Here is a 20,896-nt window from a genome sequence, read left to right as displayed (position 1 = left end):
ACCAGAGGGTGGGGCGGGGGGAGGGCGACAAGGACCAGACACAGCCATCAACAGAAAAATATATTCTCCCAGGCAGGCTCTCCAGGAAAGACCTCCAAGACTTGGAGACCACTCATAGACTCTCCCTGATGGGTAGTAATGCTCCAAATGCACTTGGGCCTTGATTCATGCAATGCCTTTGTCCTAATTCAGTCCTCACTGAGCAGCCTTCTTTATGAGACTTCCAGTGCAAGCCTGTCTATGGGGTTAGAAAGCACTGACCACCCAAACTTGGACTCATTTATATATCCACAGATATGAAGCTGAGCCCCATCAAGTGCCCCACCCTTATCCTAAACAACAGAGATACAGTGGAGAATTAGACATTTGAGGTCCTTGGGGCTAATGGAAACAAGTAAACAAATAAGATAATTGCAGCTAGTGATAAGAACCATAATTTTAAAAAATCTGAAAAATGGACTAGATAATTGCTGGGGAAGGAAATGGTTATTTTAAAAACAGGGATCAGTAATAGCTACTTTGAGAAAGTGACATTTAATATAAAACCAGAGGTTGAGCCTACCCTGAGCATTTTCCAAATAGATTTTTAAATTTACCCAGATGAATTTTGTTATAAACAGCACTTTTCAACTAATTTTTGTAAAGTTATATATCAACACAACGGTAGAATAGATTATGGTGATAAAACTTACAGCAACAAAATGAAAGGGAGTGTGAGGCATGCAGGCAAGTTAGGTAAGGATAGCTCTTTTTTTCATGCTTGCCCTTCACCAAACACAGCACACGGGCCCCACCCTGCTTCCTACCCTCCCCCAGGCTTGCACCTCCACATGTTAGAACTTGGCTGCACCTCTGGCTGACTGCCTAATGGGGATCCAGAATCTGTTGGGCAAAGACAGAAGAAGGCAGTTTCTAGGCAGAGGGAACAGGAAAAGCTGTGAGGCATGAAGTATGCTAATATTTCTTTAGAACTTCCAATGTGCCTGAAGCTTCATAAATAAGGGAGAAGTAACGGGAGACATGACCAGAGAAGCTGACAGAGAGAGCCAAAGGAAGAGATTGGGTTTTATTGCAAGCCAATAGGAAGCAAGGGGGTGATATGACCTGATGTACATTTTTAAAAGATCTCATTGGCTACTGTGTGGAGAATGAACTGCAAGGTGCTAGAGGGGGCTCTTAGAGTAGCAAGCAGTGATGGGGCTTGACCAAGGTGGCAGCAGTACTGGTGCTGAGGAGAAGTGAATAGCTTTAGGGCATATTATGGTGACAGAGCCCCAAGATTTGTTAATAGATATATATGTGTGGTGGGCAGTCATGCTTTGGCTTGGCAAAGAGTGGTGCCTGTTACTAAAACTGGGAAGACGAAGGCGGGAATCTGTGTGTGGGGGTGGGAGGGGGCGTTAAGAGCTTTCCGTGGGCATATCAGGGTTGAGATGCTCACTAGAGACACAACTAGAAATATCAGGCAGTTGGGGCTCCTGGGAGAATACTGGAGTAGATACATACACTTAGAAATTATCTGCACCTAGATGGTCCTTAAACCCATGGCATTCCCATCCCTGTGATCGTTTTGTTGTAAGTGGTGTAAATTAATAAATTGAGTAATTTACCAAAGCAGTAGGAACAAAGCTGGGACTCCCCATAGCAGACGGCTGGCCTTGCCCAGGCTGGGTCTGCCCCTCTGCTTTGCCATTTACCTGAACCGAGAGCTGTTTGTACAAGGTTGTTTTGTTGTCGTAACCGCACATAAATTTCACTTAAGAGAGATTTTTCCTTATTCAAGCAGGCTTTGCCTAGTATAATCGCATCGTGACTCACTTGCTTTTTCTGCTCTCATCCTTCCACCTTTTTGTGCCTACTCCTTTAATCATTAAGCCTTAGGACATAAGGTTCCGGCCGGTGTCAAATAATTTAAGAATAAAGCCTTAAGAACAACAAGTTTCGGTTAAACTAAGGATAACATCTTGGCTTTAGATGTGTTTCAGCCCCAGACCCCTTGAGGTGGAACAGCCCCACCGACCACAGGACCAGATGCGATGACATGATGGTTGATGTCAGAACCCGACACAATGATCAGTTACGCCAGCCCCATCCAATCACTAGCACCCACGACCCCAACTCCCTTAATTTCTATGACTATGGATTTTTTCCCTATATAATCCCCTTGAGACACCTGGGGAGCCAGGTTTCTGAGGGCAATAGCTCATCCATATCTCTAGGACTTGCAACTCTCTAAAAAGCCTTTAGTTCCTTTGCTGCAAAGCCTGTATGTATCTCATTGACTTAGATGTGCGCAGGCAGACGGACCACTTTGTTCCGGTAGCACTGTGTTCCCACGTATAAAACACTGTACCCAGGTTCCTTTTTATTCTTGTGGATCAAAGTGGAAATCTGAAAAACTGACATGTATTAAAATCTTTTTTTAAAAAATGCATCAAAGTGCTTATTTGGTTGAATAAAGAAATATTACATAAATAAAGGGGAAACTTAACTAAGTAAATTAAGAGACCAAAACTAAACCCTTGTATAGAGGAGGCCACAACTCACTGACCAGAGCTGTTGACTTTGGGCTCAATGTGGGAAGGCCCTATAATATTGGACAATATTTGAGAACAGTACAGAGAATGTTGGTTAAATCACTTGACCTCTAAGCATCAAAAATATATTGATAGAAACTCTAGAATTAAAATAACGTAAAATAACTTCAGTTCGTCTCTTTAAAGCCATTGGTTAACTACTACTATGTGATTACTGTCTTGCCTTCCTGTACTCCTGGGGCTCCTTTCTCAGCAGGGGTGACAGATCACACTGAGGGACAGAGCTGAATAGAGGCAGGTGTGAGATGCCTTTTGACTGAGATGAGAAGGTGATAGGCAACTCCAGTGGGAAAAGACAAGCAAATCACCCTGGAGGTGGTTTTTCAAACACGAAACATAAGCCTGGTTGATTGTACAAAAACTTTACATTCCTATTTGGAATTAAAGTTTTAATTTTCACTTCAGTATCATTGATGTAATAAAATGAAGTAAACTGGCGCATCCATGTTTTTAGGAATACTTAGCATTTTTAGTGGAATCTTCTAAAAAATGTCCACCCCACCCCCCATTCTCCTTTATCATTTATCACCTTTTCTGTGTAAATCTGAAAGATTTTGGAGAACAGTCAACTTTTCTTACAAGCCCAATCTTGTATGAACTTACAGGAGACACATGGAAATGAGCATTAAAGGGAACAGAAGAGAGGAGGGGTGAAGTGGAGCCCTCGGACTTCCATTTCACTCCAGCATCACAGAGCTGGAGAGTTACTCCTTCGATTAAAGGAACTGTGTCCCAGGGACTGCGACACATCCTTCCCTGCTTCCACAGCGGGGGAAACCAGCCCAATGTGAATTCCACTGAAGCCGGTTCCTAGCCATCTCTACATTACCCTTTTGTGCACAAGAACCTGTAGAAAGAGGACCACACAGCCCTGCTCAATCTGCGCGAAGCCCAGTCACCTTGACATTCTGGCTCTTTTGTTTACTTTCTCTCCTACCCCCTCCTTCCCTCTCGTGGACACTCTCCCATGTGGTGGCCAGATCCAGGATCCACTGAACCAGGGTGAAGAGGCTGAGCCAGCCCTGCTCTAGGCTCTAGAGCACATGCTTTCTCTTAATTGTGCATCTTTTCCTGTCGCCCTGGTGGCCCCATCCTCTAAGCCACTTAAGTGCTGAGAGCTAAGAATCTGTTTGGTCTTTGTTTTCAGAATCATTTAGGAAGAACCAGCTTAGGTAAAGGAATTCTCCTTAGGATCTCATCTAACTGACTAGAAATTTACATCAGGTTTGGTGCCAACACTCTGATTGGTTATCAATCTGCCTTGCTTTTCTGGTCGTTGACCTGGACGTGTATTTCCTTTGGAGACCTGGAAGAGAGGAATGGCTATGGCAGGGCAAGATTTATTGTATTTTAGGTCGTTAGGCCAAAATCTCTATTATAATACTTTTTAATAGCACCTCCATTTCATTACTATCAACAGTCAGGCTTGTGAAGGGCTCTAAAAGCCACAGACATCTTTTTAATGTCTGAATTTTAGATTAGTTGTTATAAAAGCACCTTTGTTTTGCATGATGCATTGTACCTGGTTGAAAGAATGCTTTCTCAAAAGAGAACACTGCCCTTCCCCATCATGCCAGAATCTACTGTTTGCCACAGATGCAGCATCAACCTCAACAGAAGATAACACTCACACACGCACACATTCAAAACCACAGCTCGGTTTGATGTTTTACCTATGAGAATCTATTTATTAAATTTTTTGTAATACTTTTATTCTCCCCACTTTTCCACATTATCCCCTAAGGTCAGTTTTATTCTAGAAACTCAGCCCAGGAAAGAATTCTGTCCATGTTTGTCTACCAAGATAATGTTTTCAAACGTTATTTTTCTTTCTGGACATTCCTTCAATGAGAAACATAGATCTCAGGCTATAGGTGCCACACCCTTTTTCACACTTCTGTCTGGAATAGACTTGAGCCCAGAGACCCTCCTTACCTTTAGCTGAACAAGATGTACATCCACATGCTTGCTGTCTGAGTCCTGCTGGACTGAGTAGGTTAGGTCCCGGACCCTCTCTGAGGTCATCCGGAGCCAAGTCTCAATTTCAGGTAAGTGAAGGACAATCTTCCAGTCTGCCCCTGTATGCAGCGGGGGTGGCTTTTCATACTGCTGGTCGGAATCCATATCTTTCATTGCCTCTTCTCCCTCACCCTGCTCCATGGTGGGTGTCAAGTTGATGGCCATGGGTGAAGCATCAGTAGCCATGGGATCCAGGTCCTGTGACCTCAGGGGGGAAAGTGTCACGCTCATGGTTAACATGGAGAAGTCTAAACCTTACTTCTTTCCAAAACAGCTGAAAGGCAAGAGGAAAGAAGAAAGCAAGAGTCAGACAAGATTGCCAAATAAAGAAATGATACTTCGCAGAAGAAACAGGATTTCTAAATTAAGCCAGATTTCTAAATTAAGAAACCATAGCTCATAGCAAAAACAGAAAGAGGTGTTTTAAGTTTCTACATAGTAGCCCCAAGACTCAGCATAAAACAGGAACACAAAACCATATAGTATTGCCTACCCCAATATCCATTCTCTCCTCATTCCTTGGTTCAAAAATCCTGATTTTTGGTTATACATATTCCTGCCAAGAATTTAAAACTACATTCCCTGTCTCCAAGTAGCTAAGTTCTGACCCATGAGAAGTAAGTAGAACTTCGTGTAGGAAGTCTAGGAGTGCTGTTTAAAGATTGCTGACTCAATTAGGAGGGGTCCCCTTTTTGTCCTTCTGCTTTTCCTCCTTCTCTAGGCTGTGTTGTGGACTTGACAGCTAGACTTCCCACTGCCATCTCAAATGTTGGGCAAAGGATGGTAGAGCAGAGAGGCAGGGACATGCGTCCCACATGATAATGAGGAGCTACTGCGCTGGTCCTGGACTGCTACCCTGACTTCTTTTACTGAGAGAAAAAAAGAAGGTTAAGCCGCTATTATTTGGGGCTTTTCTACTACAAGCATCCGAATATCATTTTGACTATATTACAACCAATATATTCAACACATGGGATAACTAGAGAGGCAACATGTCCTAATTAGTAGAAATACTATGCTGAATTCAGGAGAGATTGCTCCTTTCTATGATTTGTCAGATAAATAGAAATCATGCAGTAATTCCAAACCTTTACTTTTGTGAAGAAAAGCATAAATCATGGATTATGTAAAATATATCTAATTAACTCTCAATCTAAATAACATAAATATTTGGTCTTGTTGAAATTTTTAGAGGATCTGCAATTTCAAGGATAATAAATTGCTCTTTAACACATAACATTAAAATGCTAATCAAATACATTAAAAATAACATTAAGCGTAAGTCATAATAAAGTAAGGTTGCTTTTTGAGATGAAGTTATTAGCTTACTACTAATCTAAATTATCTAACTATGTACTTTTCTTTCTTCTAAAACCAGTCTATTATAAAAAAACAACTTTTAGGATCTTGTACTTTAAACATTTTAAATAGATATTATTTTTAACTTCAGGAGCAGCTTCTTTTCCTTAAGGAAGTTTTTCCTTTTTTAAGTCTTTTTCTGACTACACATTCAAGTTACTTTATAGCTTCATTCCCCTGAAGATGAAGGGTGGCTAATCAAAATATGAAATTAAGTATGACTATCAGAAAGTAGCCTATTTCTTTAGATTCTTAATATTTACTTAGTAACAATGGCAAAATTATTTTACCTAAAAAACGTGGGGGGAGGGGTGAAGATCAAGAAAGCTCTCAATTTGCCTAGGAATACATAACTTCCCATACAGGAATGGGTACAGGGAATAAAAAGACTTGTTGAGTTCAAAAAAGCCTTAAAAATAAGTTACTTCTATGACATATTATTTCAGAAGCCATTCAATGCTTCAGCGTGCTGCCCTCCCCAACATACACCAATTTCTTGAGCATTTTATTTTAAAATTAAATGACAAGAAGATTTACAGATGAATTTTTGAAATCAAAATTATTTGCAAAAATTTATGTTGTAAAGTAGGTTTATCATTTTGGTTTTAGGCTTCAGTTCAACAGCTTCCTCTGCCTGATTATAAGAGGGAGAAATCCATGTCCCACAGTTTTAACTACCTTTGTAAACAGTTTTTAAAATAACAATAATACTAGACCTGGCTATTTAAAAATAATAATAATAATTAGAAGATATCAAAGTTTCACTGGAAGGGATAAAACTCTAGGAAGACTTAGCTACCATACTACTTCTTAATAAACCATACCCTAGCATCAGATAGGCTCCAATTCTGACTTCCCAAAGCACTTTTAAATTTTTAATTAATTCATTGCCCTCTGGATGATCTGTTTAGGATCACAATCCCAGAGAAAAAAACCTGATAAACAAAGATTAATAAAGGTTTCTAGTGCAAGGTCATAGAACTGGTGATAAACGATGGTGTCACAGTGGTTTCCTTTTCTAAGAAACCAGAAAACTATGTGCCTGGGCAGTGTACAAGGAACGGTTTAAGTTACACCCACCCCCATGCACCCCCAGACCCCTGCCCAAGAGGCCTGCACAACTGAAAAAACAGTGCCTGGTCATTGTATTCTCTGAAACTCCTAAATCAAGGCTGGGCCTTCCCTGGAATATACATCCTACTATAAACTAAAGAACATACCAAAGAATTGACTCAACGCAATTTATGTCTCAACATAATTTCCATAAACACCGTCAGGCTGCACACCGAACAGGCACAGGGCAGTTTTGTGTGATTTGGGGCAAGATGCTGCACATTTCTGAGTCTCAGTTTCCTTATCTGTAAAATGACAAAATTGGCCTAAATGATTCACAAGATCCCACTTGACTCTAAAAATCTGTGATCACCTATTTATCCAGAGATTTCAAAGCTATTGGAAGCATCCTGCTATGCTGAGAGCTGTGAAGATACTGAATGATGGCCTTCCATTTTAGCAAAGCACATGAACGGCATCAATAGATTTGTCCTATTTAATGAAAAGAAATAAATTATTACTATGTAAACACATTTTGTAAATCATTATTTACACATTATGTGTTGCTAATTCTTTCCAGAGGAACAAATATGGAAGATTATTCCCTCTGTGGGTTTGCAATTTAAGATTGACAACACAGATGCGGTTATACATGTAGAGGACAAATAGAATAAAATTAAAACATTAAACAAAATTATAGCTGGTGTGCATCACACGTGAGTAAAAGGCAAGGGACCCTTACATTCAAGCTGCAAAACAAAATTTTCCTACTTTATAACATTTCAACCTAGATGTGATGTTTCTGTATTTAACTGATCAGATTGTAAACAAGAGAATTTCCATAACCCAGTGAAGTAAGGTGAAGCAGCACTTTATTTATTTTAACTTCTATTTACTTTCCCTAATACACCTTCGCCACTGGGAAAATGATACCATACGTGTCACAATAGCATAGCAAGCCTGAGAAGTGGCATGAAATTGATTAATTACCCATTTTCATAGAAAATAATTACTACAAACATTTAATTTTCAATTCCAGTAGTTCACATTTAAATGACCACTCACGGATAACCAAACTCTACTTCTGATTTTCACAAAGTCACATCTGATTTAAAAAATAAATTTATAATTTAAATGAAAATTGCTTCACATTGTAAAGGCTTATAGGAACAATCTCTGTGTATATTTTTCCTGCCCTTATTATGACTATTCGAGCTTGCTTTCCCATCAAATTAATTATTCCATTCGAATGCCAACAAATAAAAGGAAACTCAGTACAAGTCTATGCTTTCTTCTAAATGCTCTAAGTTTTGTAAAGCATCTTGCAATAATATTCCTTTCTAGTAACAAAGAAATTTTTAAAAACTGAAGAAAAAGCCAGTACACAACAACTTCTGAAGATGCAAATGAAAACACTGCCCCAAGTGCATACAGGTACCCACCCTCTTACATCTCTGGCTCCAAAGCTGCGTCAGAGGCTCCAGCTTTTTGGAGCCCAGTGACCTCCACTTCCCCTCCTCTCACCAAGTGCTTATCTGTGGCCACCTTTCTGGCATTAGAGATAATGCCACCTTTATCCCAGAAGCTGTTAAAAATAACATAGACCAAATCCTTTCCTTTCCACAAATCTAAAGAAGATTCAATGTTTAAAGTGCAAGAGCTGAAAGCAGTAAATGTTTTCAGGCCTTTTTCTCTTTTTTAATTTGTGGAAAGGGTCTTCCCATCACACTCCATTTATCATCCTATAGAAACAGAAGAAACAGACCATGGATATCTTGCTAACGAGGACTGATTCTGCTATCTCCCTGAGAGTCCACAAGTTTTGAGTCAAAACCTGATATTAGTAGAATGCATTCAATTTGAATAAGACACATTTAAATGAGAGTTTTCTTCCACCAAATGAGCAGGCAAAAAAAAAAAAAAAAAATGCAGCTACACAGCCATCATAGCTGCCCACTTCTCTCTCCATCCTCTTATAATTTTCTCTCTTAAATAAAAGAATAGAAAAGCCGGGAATCTGCCGACTGTACTCACTGTAAATGCTTTTGTCCCTAAACGTCCTTCAGGATTAAGCGTCTGGCTCCTCCTTCTTTCCCCCCTTGGGTTCTCTTCTTGTGGCCAAACAAGATAAAGGCCAGTGTCAGGGCTGCTCCATGACAGCAGGACACTGGCAATTCTGTAAGGCACCAGCCTCACACACCCTTAGTGACCTAAATTGCTCACAAAGAGCGGGCTACTGTGCTGTCCCTATTTGGAAGCTAATGTATAAGCTCCAGGCCTGTGCAGTTATAGGCAGGCCTTTTGCAAACAAGCAGTGATAAGTGAGCTGAGAAAAAGGAGACCGTTGCCAAAACGAGGCTCATTATGGAAAAGAGTGTTTGGGTAGACAGAGCATATCCCAACACAGGTCAGAAGAACCAGAAATGTAATACCTCTGAAACTGAGCAATCCTAAAGCAGGTTCAAGCTCTCTCTCTTTTCTTAGGAAGAAACTGTTTTTTTTTTTTCCTAGCAAGAGCATCATCATGTGTATAGTCTGAGAGGCAGTCTTATTGTCATGTAAAGTAACTCCAAACCTAAATACTTACTCTAAATCTTTCTGTGCTCTGCTTATTCTTTAAAAAACAAGTGAGAGACTAAAGCATAATTCCAGCAAAATTAACAGAACTGTATGCTATAAAGCACGTTATAAAACTGAGGAAGAGAAAATTATTAGGCATCACTAAGTGTTCATTTTTCTCCCTCTTCATTTTTTTCTTTCATATTCTCATAGTCACTCTTCGCAGAAGCTATTTATAGAGATACTGAACTTTGAAAGAAAAAAGTTCCACTGGAATGTTTCTTTTTTTTTTTGTCTAAGGTTAGTTCTCATGCTTTGACTGAATTAAGGAAAAATAAATGAACTCAAGATACACATCCTATATCTGATTCCAGGATTCTGGAATCAGGCTCTACGAAGATAACACAAAAACATCACACATTTAATAAATTGCTTAATTAAATGTCGTGGCCTACCTACATGAATGAGGCTCTAATTCATCACCTAATTTTAAATCTTGCTGTCTACCTACCTTTCTGGCCTGTTGCGAGATCAAGAGTTGGGAAATTCTGAATGGCTTTAAACTCTTAAACAAGAGAGCCAAAGCGCTTCTTCCATGTAGTAAGTTAAATTTGTACTTAGGGTAAAAAAGAGAGAGTGGCTTTAGTAAGATGCTCCTAAAGAAGTTTCCATGATCACTGATTCTTCCTTCTCCTTGGCCCTCTTCTCCTCCTGGCTCCATGCCCTCCAGAACTCACCTGGAGTAACATGGTTTACTGAGATCACTGCAGAAAATCCAGATTAGTCTCACTTTCTAATCCTCCCACCGTAACAGAGCAGCCTGCAAATGGATATCAGTGAGAAGGACTTTAAGCTTTAAGCGGGGAGGGAGAAGATGAGGGAAGACAGCATGAAAATAGTGAACTCTACAATTTAAAAGATCTTTTTGGTGTTATTATTGATGTTCCCTGTCTCTCTTTTTTCCCCTTTAATGTGTCGTTTGTATATGGCTGTGTCCCCAGACAACTGTCTGATTACATCCTGCTAATCACAAAGAGACCACACATGCCCTCCCAGGTCTCCTCCCCTCAATCACCACTAACTCCCTCGCCCAGAGCATAGAGCCTCTGTCAGCCATAACACACTTTCTCCATCAAACCATCCTCCTCCCCTCTATCCCCAACACCATCCCCAATTATTTAGATCCTTGGATTATTTAGATCCTTCTCCTATGACAGGGACTCCAAGATAGATTCAGGGACCCCCGTGTTTTCCTTCCCCCATTACTGTAGTCAGTTTCTGTCACTCAGAAATTCATTCGGCTGCATCAGCCAGTCATCTGTGAATAGTACTGATGGTCATGAGTATGTAGACCTAGATTCAGCAAACACTAATGAGTGTTCACATTCCCTCCCCTTACCCCAACTTGCTAATAATCGCCTTTAAGTATCAGGCAGCCACCTTTCTGTTGTTCATGAAAATGTCTTGAGAAGAACTGATTCTGTAAATCTCCAGTATATAATTTATACAGTTGTTGCTTTTGTCAATGATATTAACATACACACATACACACACACACACACACACACACACACACACACACACACAAATAAAACAAGATTCATTCTAGACCAACTGAGATTACTAAGAATCAACTACGTATATGGTTTTATGTGTATATATGGCATCATAATTATCTTCAAGAAAATTATAATTCAATAGAAACAATTTCCCTCCCTCCACTTTCCCCCTCACATACACATTCATGCACACACCCCCACTAATAATTATTGCACACACAGGATATGAACAAACAAAGCCCCGTGAGGCCTTAGTGGAGTGCATGAAGCATAAGGGAGAACCTTTACTCAAGAAGAAAACATCTAAAATGGGCTGGTAATAATAGGTATGATTTAGATGGGTAGTGATGAGGAAAGAATTCCAGTCTAGGGGAACTACATGGACAAAGATACCTCAACACCAAGAAATTGGGAGAATCAGCAAATAATTCAGTGTTGACAGGAATTGGGAGCTTAATGGGGACTAGAAACAGATAAATCTATAGGTAAGTTACAGCCATATTATAAAATGGCTGTGAACGCCATGCTATGGAGTTTGGAATGAATCTCACAGGAAGCAAGAACTCTAAAAAGGTTGTAAAAAAAGAGAAATACTCTTATTTACCAAGAAAATGAAATGAGAAATCAGCATTATGAAAGGACCAGCATCCTCTTTTCCAGGCAGACTTCATTAATATGAAATGTAACCTTAAAAACCTCTTTCTAGCTCAGAAAAAAAGAGAGACAGACTGGGAAGGGCTGGGGGAGATTAAGAGAGAGGGAGACTACAGGTCTGATTTTAGATCGGAGTGATTAAAGGAGTTCGGTGCTCTGTCCTACCTACTCCATTAAATATAAAAAGAATTCTCCATTTTTAGTTCTCCATTAACCCTAGCATCAGATATTTGAAGAGGAAATATTTTAAGGATCCTATTATGCAATGTTTTACTTTTTTCTTATTCTAAAATTATTTTTAATTATTTAAAAAGTACTATAGTTTAATTAAAACATTGTAAAAATAGATAACATTGAAGTTAAAAGATCCTCCTGTACCCCTGTATTCCCACCACCAGTCAATAAATGATAAGAGACTATTTCTCTTTTGTAACCTTGATATGTAAAGTAAAAAGAAAAAGAGTCCTTTAAAGATTCTGAAACTTAAATTAGTTATTTGTATTAACACGGCAACATAGAAGTGTTTGTTAATTCAATGTTTATCGACCAGGTGTTAATAGGTATTCTATAAAAAGTTGCTACTAACAAATAAATTGAGATGGTGCTGGGTGATTTCTGGGTAGAGATAGCCAACTGAATATATGTATCTAACTTTGCTCCTTCTAGAAACTCTGCAAACACTACTGCAGAGGATTTTTTGGCTTAAGATTTAGTATAAATACTCAAGAATTGGAAGAGAAACAATAATATTTTCAGAAGCTAGGAATTAGATGAACAAGTGATACATGCCTTAGTTGACTCAGTAAAGGTAAATCCTAAGCCAGCAGTGCAGAGAGCAAAGAACCAACCTAATTTTACTTCAGAATCCTTTAAATATTTTGAAATTGGTGGAACAGGTACTTCTAGAAGAGGTAAGAATGTGTAGTGAAGAATTAATTTTACCTAAAGAGAAGTCTGGCCTTTGTCCCGACTCCTGGGAGGTAACCTCTAAACCCTTGGAATTTCTCAGTGAGTATTTTTTAATTTATGATGAGTCCCTCAGACCACACCTGACTGTTTATGCTGACAAGATGACTCAGGATGGGGGCTAGCTAGACAGAAAGACCAACCATGTGATGAGAGGGGCTGGGTCTTTGAGCAACCACAGGGGCAATCATGCAATCAATCATGCCTAAGTAATGAAGCCCCAGTAAAAACTATGGACACTGAAGCTCAAGCTAACTTCCTGGGGTGGCAGTGCTACATGAGTACTGTCACACATCAATGACAAGAGGGTAACGCATCCTTGAGGACATGGAAGCTTTGTATCTGGAACCTTCTCAGTCCCAGATTGCACCCTATGTGTTTATTCCTTTGGCTGGCTCTGATTTGCATCCTTTTACTATAATAAAATTATGATCACAAGTATAGTATTTTCCTGAGTTCTGTGAGTTAATCTATTAAATCATCAAATCTGAAGGAGTCTGTAAAGACCCCCCAATTTTTAACCAGCTGGTCTGAAGTGAGGATAGCCTTGGGGACACCTGAACTTGCAGTCAGTGTCAGAAGTCTTGGGCAGACTGGCAATCCTGGAGGACTGTACCCTAAACCTTCAGTCTGACCTAACTCTGGGTAGAGAGGCAGTGATACATCAAGAATGTTGACTTTGATTTTAAAAATGTTTAAATAGCAGACTCTAGGTATTTCTTAATCTATGCTGCTAGGTGGTTGCCCCCACTCCCAATTCTGGTAGAAGACTGGAGAATATATTCTCCGGAAAGGATCAATCAGAGACTCTTTGGACTTAAGGGCACTGGGCACAGTTGATGATAAAAGTACCGTGAAAACAAGGAAATTGAATTAACATAGTCATTCTGTGTGCTGAGACTCCCAGCCTTCTTCCCCAACTTGACTCTCCGAAGCCTTGACCCTCCAATCAAGAGACTAGAGATCCTCTCTAGGAGATATGATCAGTCCAAGAAGACAAGACACTGAAATTGGCACATTCAGATCACCCTATGGTGACATTCACAGTCAACAGGCCTGCCCACATATTCAGAGCATTCAATCGGCTTTCTAGTCTCCTACTCCTAAATATGATCAAGGATTAGCAGAGATTTAGGGAAAGCTCTGGTATGGATAACAGAACAAAAGCAGGCAGACAAAAAAACCTCAACCTGAAAAAAACAGATTACACAGAAGAAGATGATCTTGGTAAAAAAGAAATATCATCAGAGATAAGACACTGTATTCATGAAATGTATTATCAGAGATATTTATTTTTAAAAAAGAGGTATTCATAAAACAAAAAATAATTTTAGAAAAATAAATACGTGATAGCAGAAAGGGAAATCTCACTACGATGGCTGAAGACAAAGTTGAAGAAATCTCATAGAAAGTAAAGCAAAAAGGTAAATAGAAGTTAGGAGATAAAAGGAGGTTCAACAACTGGAGAATATAAATTCATGAAGGCAAAAGAAAATAGAAAGGAGAAAATCATCAAAGAAATATTTTAAGAAAATGAAGAACATGAGTTTCAAGATTAAAAAGACCTATTTAGTGTATGAAAATAGACACATACTACGGCACTTTATTTGAAATCTCAGATTAGAAAAAATGATCTTTAAGTTTAAGGTAGAGGCGTATACAAATGTGGGGGTTCAGAATGAGTCACCCCAAGATGTGCCTCTGTGCTGTGCGAATTGTTTTGAGTTAAAAGCAATTTTAGCAGTGGGCTCATGAGAAACTTCTGCTCCTCCCTAACTACTTAGAAGAACTTTTCTATAGGACAGAGCAAATTCTATTTACTAAACATCTGCTATTCTTATTGCCCTGCATTGACCCTTTGAAGCCACCAAGGCACCTTACCTCATTCTTACCTTAGAATGTCTTATGTACCATTTTCCCTTTCTGTCTCTGAATTTCTTGTGCATATGGGGTCTCTGACTCTTTAATGTATGTAGGGTTGCCATATATATGTTATGTATTAAATTTGGTTATTTTCTCTTGCTAATCTGTCTCATGCCCATTTGATTATTAGATCAGTCACACACACAAAAAAAATCTCTGAGAGTAGAAGAAAGTTTCTTCTTCTCCCACACAAAGAACCATAAATTAAATTGCTTTGGATTTCTCAACAGCAACTGTGATATTGTGATTTATAATAAGAACTATATATTTAGCCTTTGTGCCATTTCTAGCACAAAGCTTCTAAAATTCTTGGAGTTTCCTAAACACAAGAGCAATGGGAGCATCTTTTGTTATTGTTTTTGGTCTTTTGTCCTTGGTTTCTGAAATACTTCCAGAACCATAAAGGTGAAAGAAGTGTCTTGTTATTCATAACAAGATTCTTACAACCACACCTGAGCTTATGTTAATAAGGTGACTTTTGAAGAGCCTGTAAAAATGGGGGCTGGTTGCTAGGGAAACCAACCAAGAATAGAGAGTTGAAACTTTTAGTCCCATCCCTCAACATCTGAAGAAGAGAGAGAGGCTAGAAGTTCAATCACTCACTAAGGTCAATAATTTAATCAATCATGCCTAAGTAATGAAGCCTCTGTAAAAACTCAAAAGAACAGAGTTCAGAGAGCCTCTGGATTGGTGAACGAGAATACACCCACATGCTAGGAATGTGAAACACCCCAAACTCCATGGGAACAAAACCTCCTGTGCTTGGGACCCTTCCAGGCCTCACACACCCAATGTATTTCTTCATCTGGCTGTTCATTCATATCCTTTCCTATCCTTTGTAATAATCTAGTAAGTAAACTGGTTTTTTTCCGCATTCTGTGAGTGGTTCTACAAATTAATTGAAACCGAGGAGGGAGTCAATTTATAGCCAGTGAGTCAGACCTACAGACAACCTGGACTTGCAATTGGCATCTGAAGTAAGTGAGAGGAGGGAAACAGTCTTGTAGGACCGAGCTCTGAAACTGTGGAATTTGACACTATCTTCAGGTAGATAGTGTCAGAATTGAGTTAAATTATAGGACACCCATTTGGTATCACACAATTGCTCGGAGTGGATAAAACTACCACAAATGTGGTGATCTGAAGTGCCATAAGTGAAATAGAGTATTGTGAGTAGGGGAGACACACAGGAATGTTTTTTTCCATAGCAGCAACATTGGACACTAGAAGACAGTTTTTTCCCTTTAAGAAAGAAAAAGAATTCTAGCATAGAATTGCATAGCAAGAATAATGTAAAGTGATAAACAATCAAATGTGGGGACAAAATATATTTTTAGATATTTTAGTTCACGCACACGCAATAACAATGTCCCACACACTTTTCTCATGAAATAGCAGAGTGTCTCTAGATTCTCTATCAAAAAATAAAAAATACAAAGAAGAGTAAACCAAGAAAGAGGAAGACATGAGATGCAGAAAAGAGGAGACCTAGAATGCCAGGGTGCTGGGGGAGGGAAATCTCAGGATGGCAGTTGTGTACCAGGCAAGGAAAGCATCCAGTCCAGGTTGTAGCGGGTCAGAAAGCTCTCAGAAAGACTGTTTTAAACAGACGACTTTGAGGGAAAACCTGATGTGAATGAACATACCTACCTAGAAGAGATTTACTCAGCTGGTGGAGAATAGAGGGTTAAATTAGAGATGAACATGTAGAAACTAAGCAAATTATAAACTATACAAAGCTGTACAAAAATAGAACAGGAATCATATTACTCTATGTGGTTTAGCTAAAAATTGCATTTACTTATTCTTAATAATAAACATCAATGTTGATATAATCCAAATCAAAACATACTTTTACAGGAAGAACGCTGGGGGCAGGGGGGTCCATGTACATGTGCACTCCTGTGAGAGAAAGAGATGGTGAGGGGTAAGGAGCTAAATCAATTCTCATCTTTCATACTGAGAAGTCAATAGATAAAGATAAGAGAAAAATTACTCAGGAAGTAGCCCCACTATTGTATTGTTTCAAAATGGAGGTAGTTGCCAAAAGAATCAGCTAAAAGATGAAAAACAGCTGCCTCTGGAGAATGGGAAATGGAAAAGAAGAGGGCCCGGGACTACTGTTTGTCTTAAACCTCAGAACTACTTGATTCTTAACTATTTGTGTGCAAACATAAAACTTAAAAATATCTAGATTAAAAAATAAAAGATGGGGCTTTAATACTCTCAGGTGCATTGAACATCTCTAAATAGGGGATAGGAATATAGGGTGCATTAGTTCCCAAACTTCTTTGACTATGAAAATGATTATTTTTGTTGTTTGTTTTTTAATAGAGAATGGCACAAGACTGGGTAGGGGCACTCAGTTAAAATGTTAAGTTTAAAATTGTGCCCACTCACCTTCTGAAACACTGTATTTTTTAATACAAAATGCTCACTGTGATTCAGTTCAATAATAAGGTTGTATTTATTTCACTCGAATATTCCTTTAAGAAAGAATTGCTTCCTATGAACTAAATCTGATCTCATGATGAAAGCCACAGATGGTTAAGTGATCAAGTTGAAGGTAAGGTTATTTCATTATTTGTCCAACAAGTAGGTATGTTCTGGAGTGAAGTACTTTTATTTTTGAAGACAACCGAATCAAGCTGAAATACCAGATAATGAACAAAAGCCAAATCTTTTAACTAACATTACATTTGTTTTTTTTGTTCATGCTGTAACATGAGAACACATCAAATAACTACCCACACTGCTATTCTTTCATAAACAGAAGGCATTTTACGGGTGATGAACTCTCATAAAGACCAAGATTTTCAAAAGCATTACTTCCTATTCACTATTATTTCCTGCTCACCCTAACTTCCCAGACATGCAGAAAGGATTTTCTTTAGAAGATTCTGATATCAGATTAAAAAATACTAATAGGAGATGGCAAAGGCTTTTATTATCCCAAGTTCTGATGTGATCAGAGATCTTTCTGCTGAATGTTCTTTATTACCAAAAGAATAATTAATAGTCTGGTATTATGTCTGCTTTTCAAAGAAACAATTTCAAAAAGGTAAAATCTGTTTATTTCAAATACTTTATAACAATTTTGCTTAAAATACATCAAGTTCATTAAATACTGTGAAGTATTTCTGCCCAACCAGTCATCTAAATTGAAGGTGTCTGATAAAGTATAACTTGTTCTGACAAGAATTGGTGTTTTAAAAACTAATTCCTAGAACAAATAAAAGTTATATACCATGGACCTTCCAAGAAAAATAAAATACATATTTTCTAGTGAAAAGCAGATAGGCAGAAACGCATGGGACATAAACCAGCTTAGCATAAATTCATCTTCATTGAATTTTTATCTTTTTCTTAATAAATTATATATTACTTTGCTTCATGAAATAAATAGCAATAATAGAAACTGCTGAGAAAGAGCTAATGACAAAAAGCCTCTAAAAGGAACCTAGCACACCCTTCATCAACCCTAGAAAATTAAGTATAGATCGAATATTACCAGATGCTTTACCAGATACTCCTTTCAGCAAATACAGAAAGACAGATTTTATTTTTTTTAATTTAGGGTCCCCCCTAGATCACAGGAGTATAGAGGGCAAAAAAAATGCAGAACATTGTAACAGGCCAATTTATACTCTCTCCCCTCTGCCATAAGAATGCTAAAGCATAAGCTGAAAACAAAAACCCTCCAGCCATTTGATTTTATCACTTACCACTAACCAAGTCTATCTGTGGTCACCATCCAAGCACATGAGCATTATCCAAGGGTGGCTGACATCCAAGAGTTATTCAGACACTTAAAAGCTAACTATCCCTACCTTTTTATTTTAATGTTTCATATCTTGCTTTGTTAGCAATGTTTATAATCGATGTGACACTCAGAAATAATTGGTCCTTCTCCAAAAGGCTTTAGAAATCGTCCAATTATAATTTTTCAATTAATGCTTCACAGTCATATCACACATCACATGGCACAGCTATTTTGGTCTTACTTAGTCATTTGCAGCCAAATACAATGAATCTCAGATAAATTCTGCTTGTCATAGTTTCTATTCATTGTGCCCTTTACCATGATCCTATCATTGTTAATAGTTCTGTTTGATTCAAACACTGACTGGGATATTCAAGGTCCTTTGAATGAGTTTCCTCTACAAGAGGTGTTACTTCCTATGCCTGAAAACGAACAATCCAGAATATTTCATTAACATGCGGCTGACTCAATTTTTAACATAAGTGCATTTTGAATGACCTTTAATTAAGCTGGAGTCTATAAGTTTAGAGTTCTGTTTTATTTCATTTTTATCATAATGTAAAATACAAACAGCTGGGAGAATATGTTTTTCTCTCTGCTTCTACCATAATGTGTGAAATAACATGAAAATTAGAAAGAACACAAATTTAGAAAGATTTATAAAGAAGAAAAGGAATATACTACTTCTGCTCTCTTTTGGTTACCATTTGCATGGAATAATATCTTTTTCCATCCCTTCATTTTCTACCTGTACATGTTCTTAAAAATGAAGTGAGTCTTGTACATAGCATATTGTTAGATATTTTTAAAATCCATTTAGCCACTTTGCATCTTTTGATTGGAGAATTTATTTGTTTGTTTGTTTGTTTGTTTAGGCAAGGCAACCTTTGGTTGACCTCACAGATTGCAAGGATCTTGTCAGCTTACAATCCTTTATTTTTTTTTTATTTTTTTACACCTGCATCACCTGGTCTTCCTAGGTGGTCTCCCATACCAAGTAGTAACCAAGCTCGACCCTGCTTAGCTTCCAAGATCAGATGGGATCGGGCTTGTTCAGGGTAACATGGCCATAGACTTCATTGGAGAATTTAGTCTATTTATGTTTAGGGTAAATTATTGGTATGTAAGGACTTACTACTGCTATTTTGTTAATTGTTTTCTGACTGTTATTTTAGTTCCTTTATTGCTTTCTTCCTCTCTTGGCTTCCTTTATAATTATTTTTTAGTGGTATTTTTAGTGCCTTTCTCTTTATCGTTTGTGTAACTACAGAAATTATGATGCTACATAAAGCATCTTATAGATACACCAGTCTATTTTAAGCTGATAATAACTTACCTTCAACCTCAGAAAAAAAACTACACTTTTCTCTTCCCCTCACATTTTAGGCTATTGATGTCATCGCACTTAACATCTTTTTATTATGCATCAATTACCAAATTATTGTAGCTATAGTTATTTTTAATATTATTATTTTTTAACTTTTATACTAGAGACAAAAGTGGTTTACACACCACCATCACGTCATTAGGATATTCTAAATTTGACTACATGTTTACCTTTACCAGTGAGTTTTATGTTTTCATGTTGTTAGTGTTCTTCCATTTCATCTCGATAGACTCCCTTCAGCATTTCTTATAAGGTGATTCTAGTGGTGATGAATTCCCTTAGCTTATGTTTGTCTGGGAATTTCTTAATCATTCCTTCATTTCTGAGGAACAGTTTTGCCTTCAACACATATTTCTGTTTGGTGTTTCCTATGTTTCTATTTTTTATTAAACTCATTTTGCCCATGCATTGCTTTCTTGATTTTTAGTTGTCATCTGTGTTGCATTTCATTCACTTCCTTTAAGATGGCTATTTTGAATTATTTGTAAGACGAATTGTAGATCTCCATTTCTTTGGGGTTGGTTACTGAAGCATTATTAGTTTCCTTTGGTGGCATCATATTTGCCTGATTCTTCATGATCCATGTAGACTTGGATAGGTGTCTGTGCATTTGAAGGAGCAAACACCTCTACCAGTCTTTACAGACTCATTTTAGGAAGTAAAAACCTTCTCCTGCCTATTCCTCAGGTCAAAGGGATCACCTCCAGAATCACAGTTGTGCTGGATTGGAGCTGGTTATAAGGCTGTCACTGGTATGCAGTGAGATTGGTGGTTGGCATCTTGTTACCAGGGTCTTGAGTGGGTGTGGATCGTGCCTGGTCACTGGGTAGATGGAACTGCCTCCAGTATTTTGTTCAGTAAGGTGGTGCTGGGACAAGTGTGCACTTTGGGGTCCATAGTTGGGTCCTCAGGCAGTGGGCCTATTACCAGATGTATAGCAGATATAGCTCTCACCAGGACCCTGGGAAGACTGCTTTCTGATCACTGGATGGGTCCCTGGGCAGGCAGGACTGGCCCTGGACCATGCCCCATGGCTGTTTCAGGTTCTCTGCCACCT

At 38.3% G+C, this 20,896-nt stretch overlaps 1 protein-coding gene and 1 pseudogene across 1 annotated transcript in view; both read right to left on the bottom strand.

Moving 5' to 3' along the window:
- The window catches only part of AKAP6 (A-kinase anchoring protein 6), a 520,891-nt gene that overhangs the window by 328,272 nt on the left and 171,723 nt on the right, over nucleotides 1-20,896 (bottom strand). The window contains exon 5 of the mRNA XM_039870505.1: nucleotides 4,533-4,890. Coding sequence (XP_039726439.1) covers nucleotides 4,533-4,856 — 324 coding nt within the window. The 5' untranslated portion in view covers nucleotides 4,857-4,890. The remainder of the gene's footprint in view (nucleotides 1-4,532; nucleotides 4,891-20,896) is intronic.
- Nucleotides 19,408-19,527, bottom strand: LOC120608615 (uncharacterized; annotated as a pseudogene).

The sequence above is a fragment of the Pteropus medius genome, unplaced genomic scaffold (genome assembly GCF_902729225.1).
Source record: "Pteropus medius unplaced genomic scaffold, Ma_sr-lr_union100, whole genome shotgun sequence".
Lineage (NCBI taxonomy): Eukaryota > Metazoa > Chordata > Mammalia > Chiroptera > Pteropodidae > Pteropus > Pteropus medius.
This window is presented reverse-complemented; position numbering and strand designations above follow the sequence as displayed.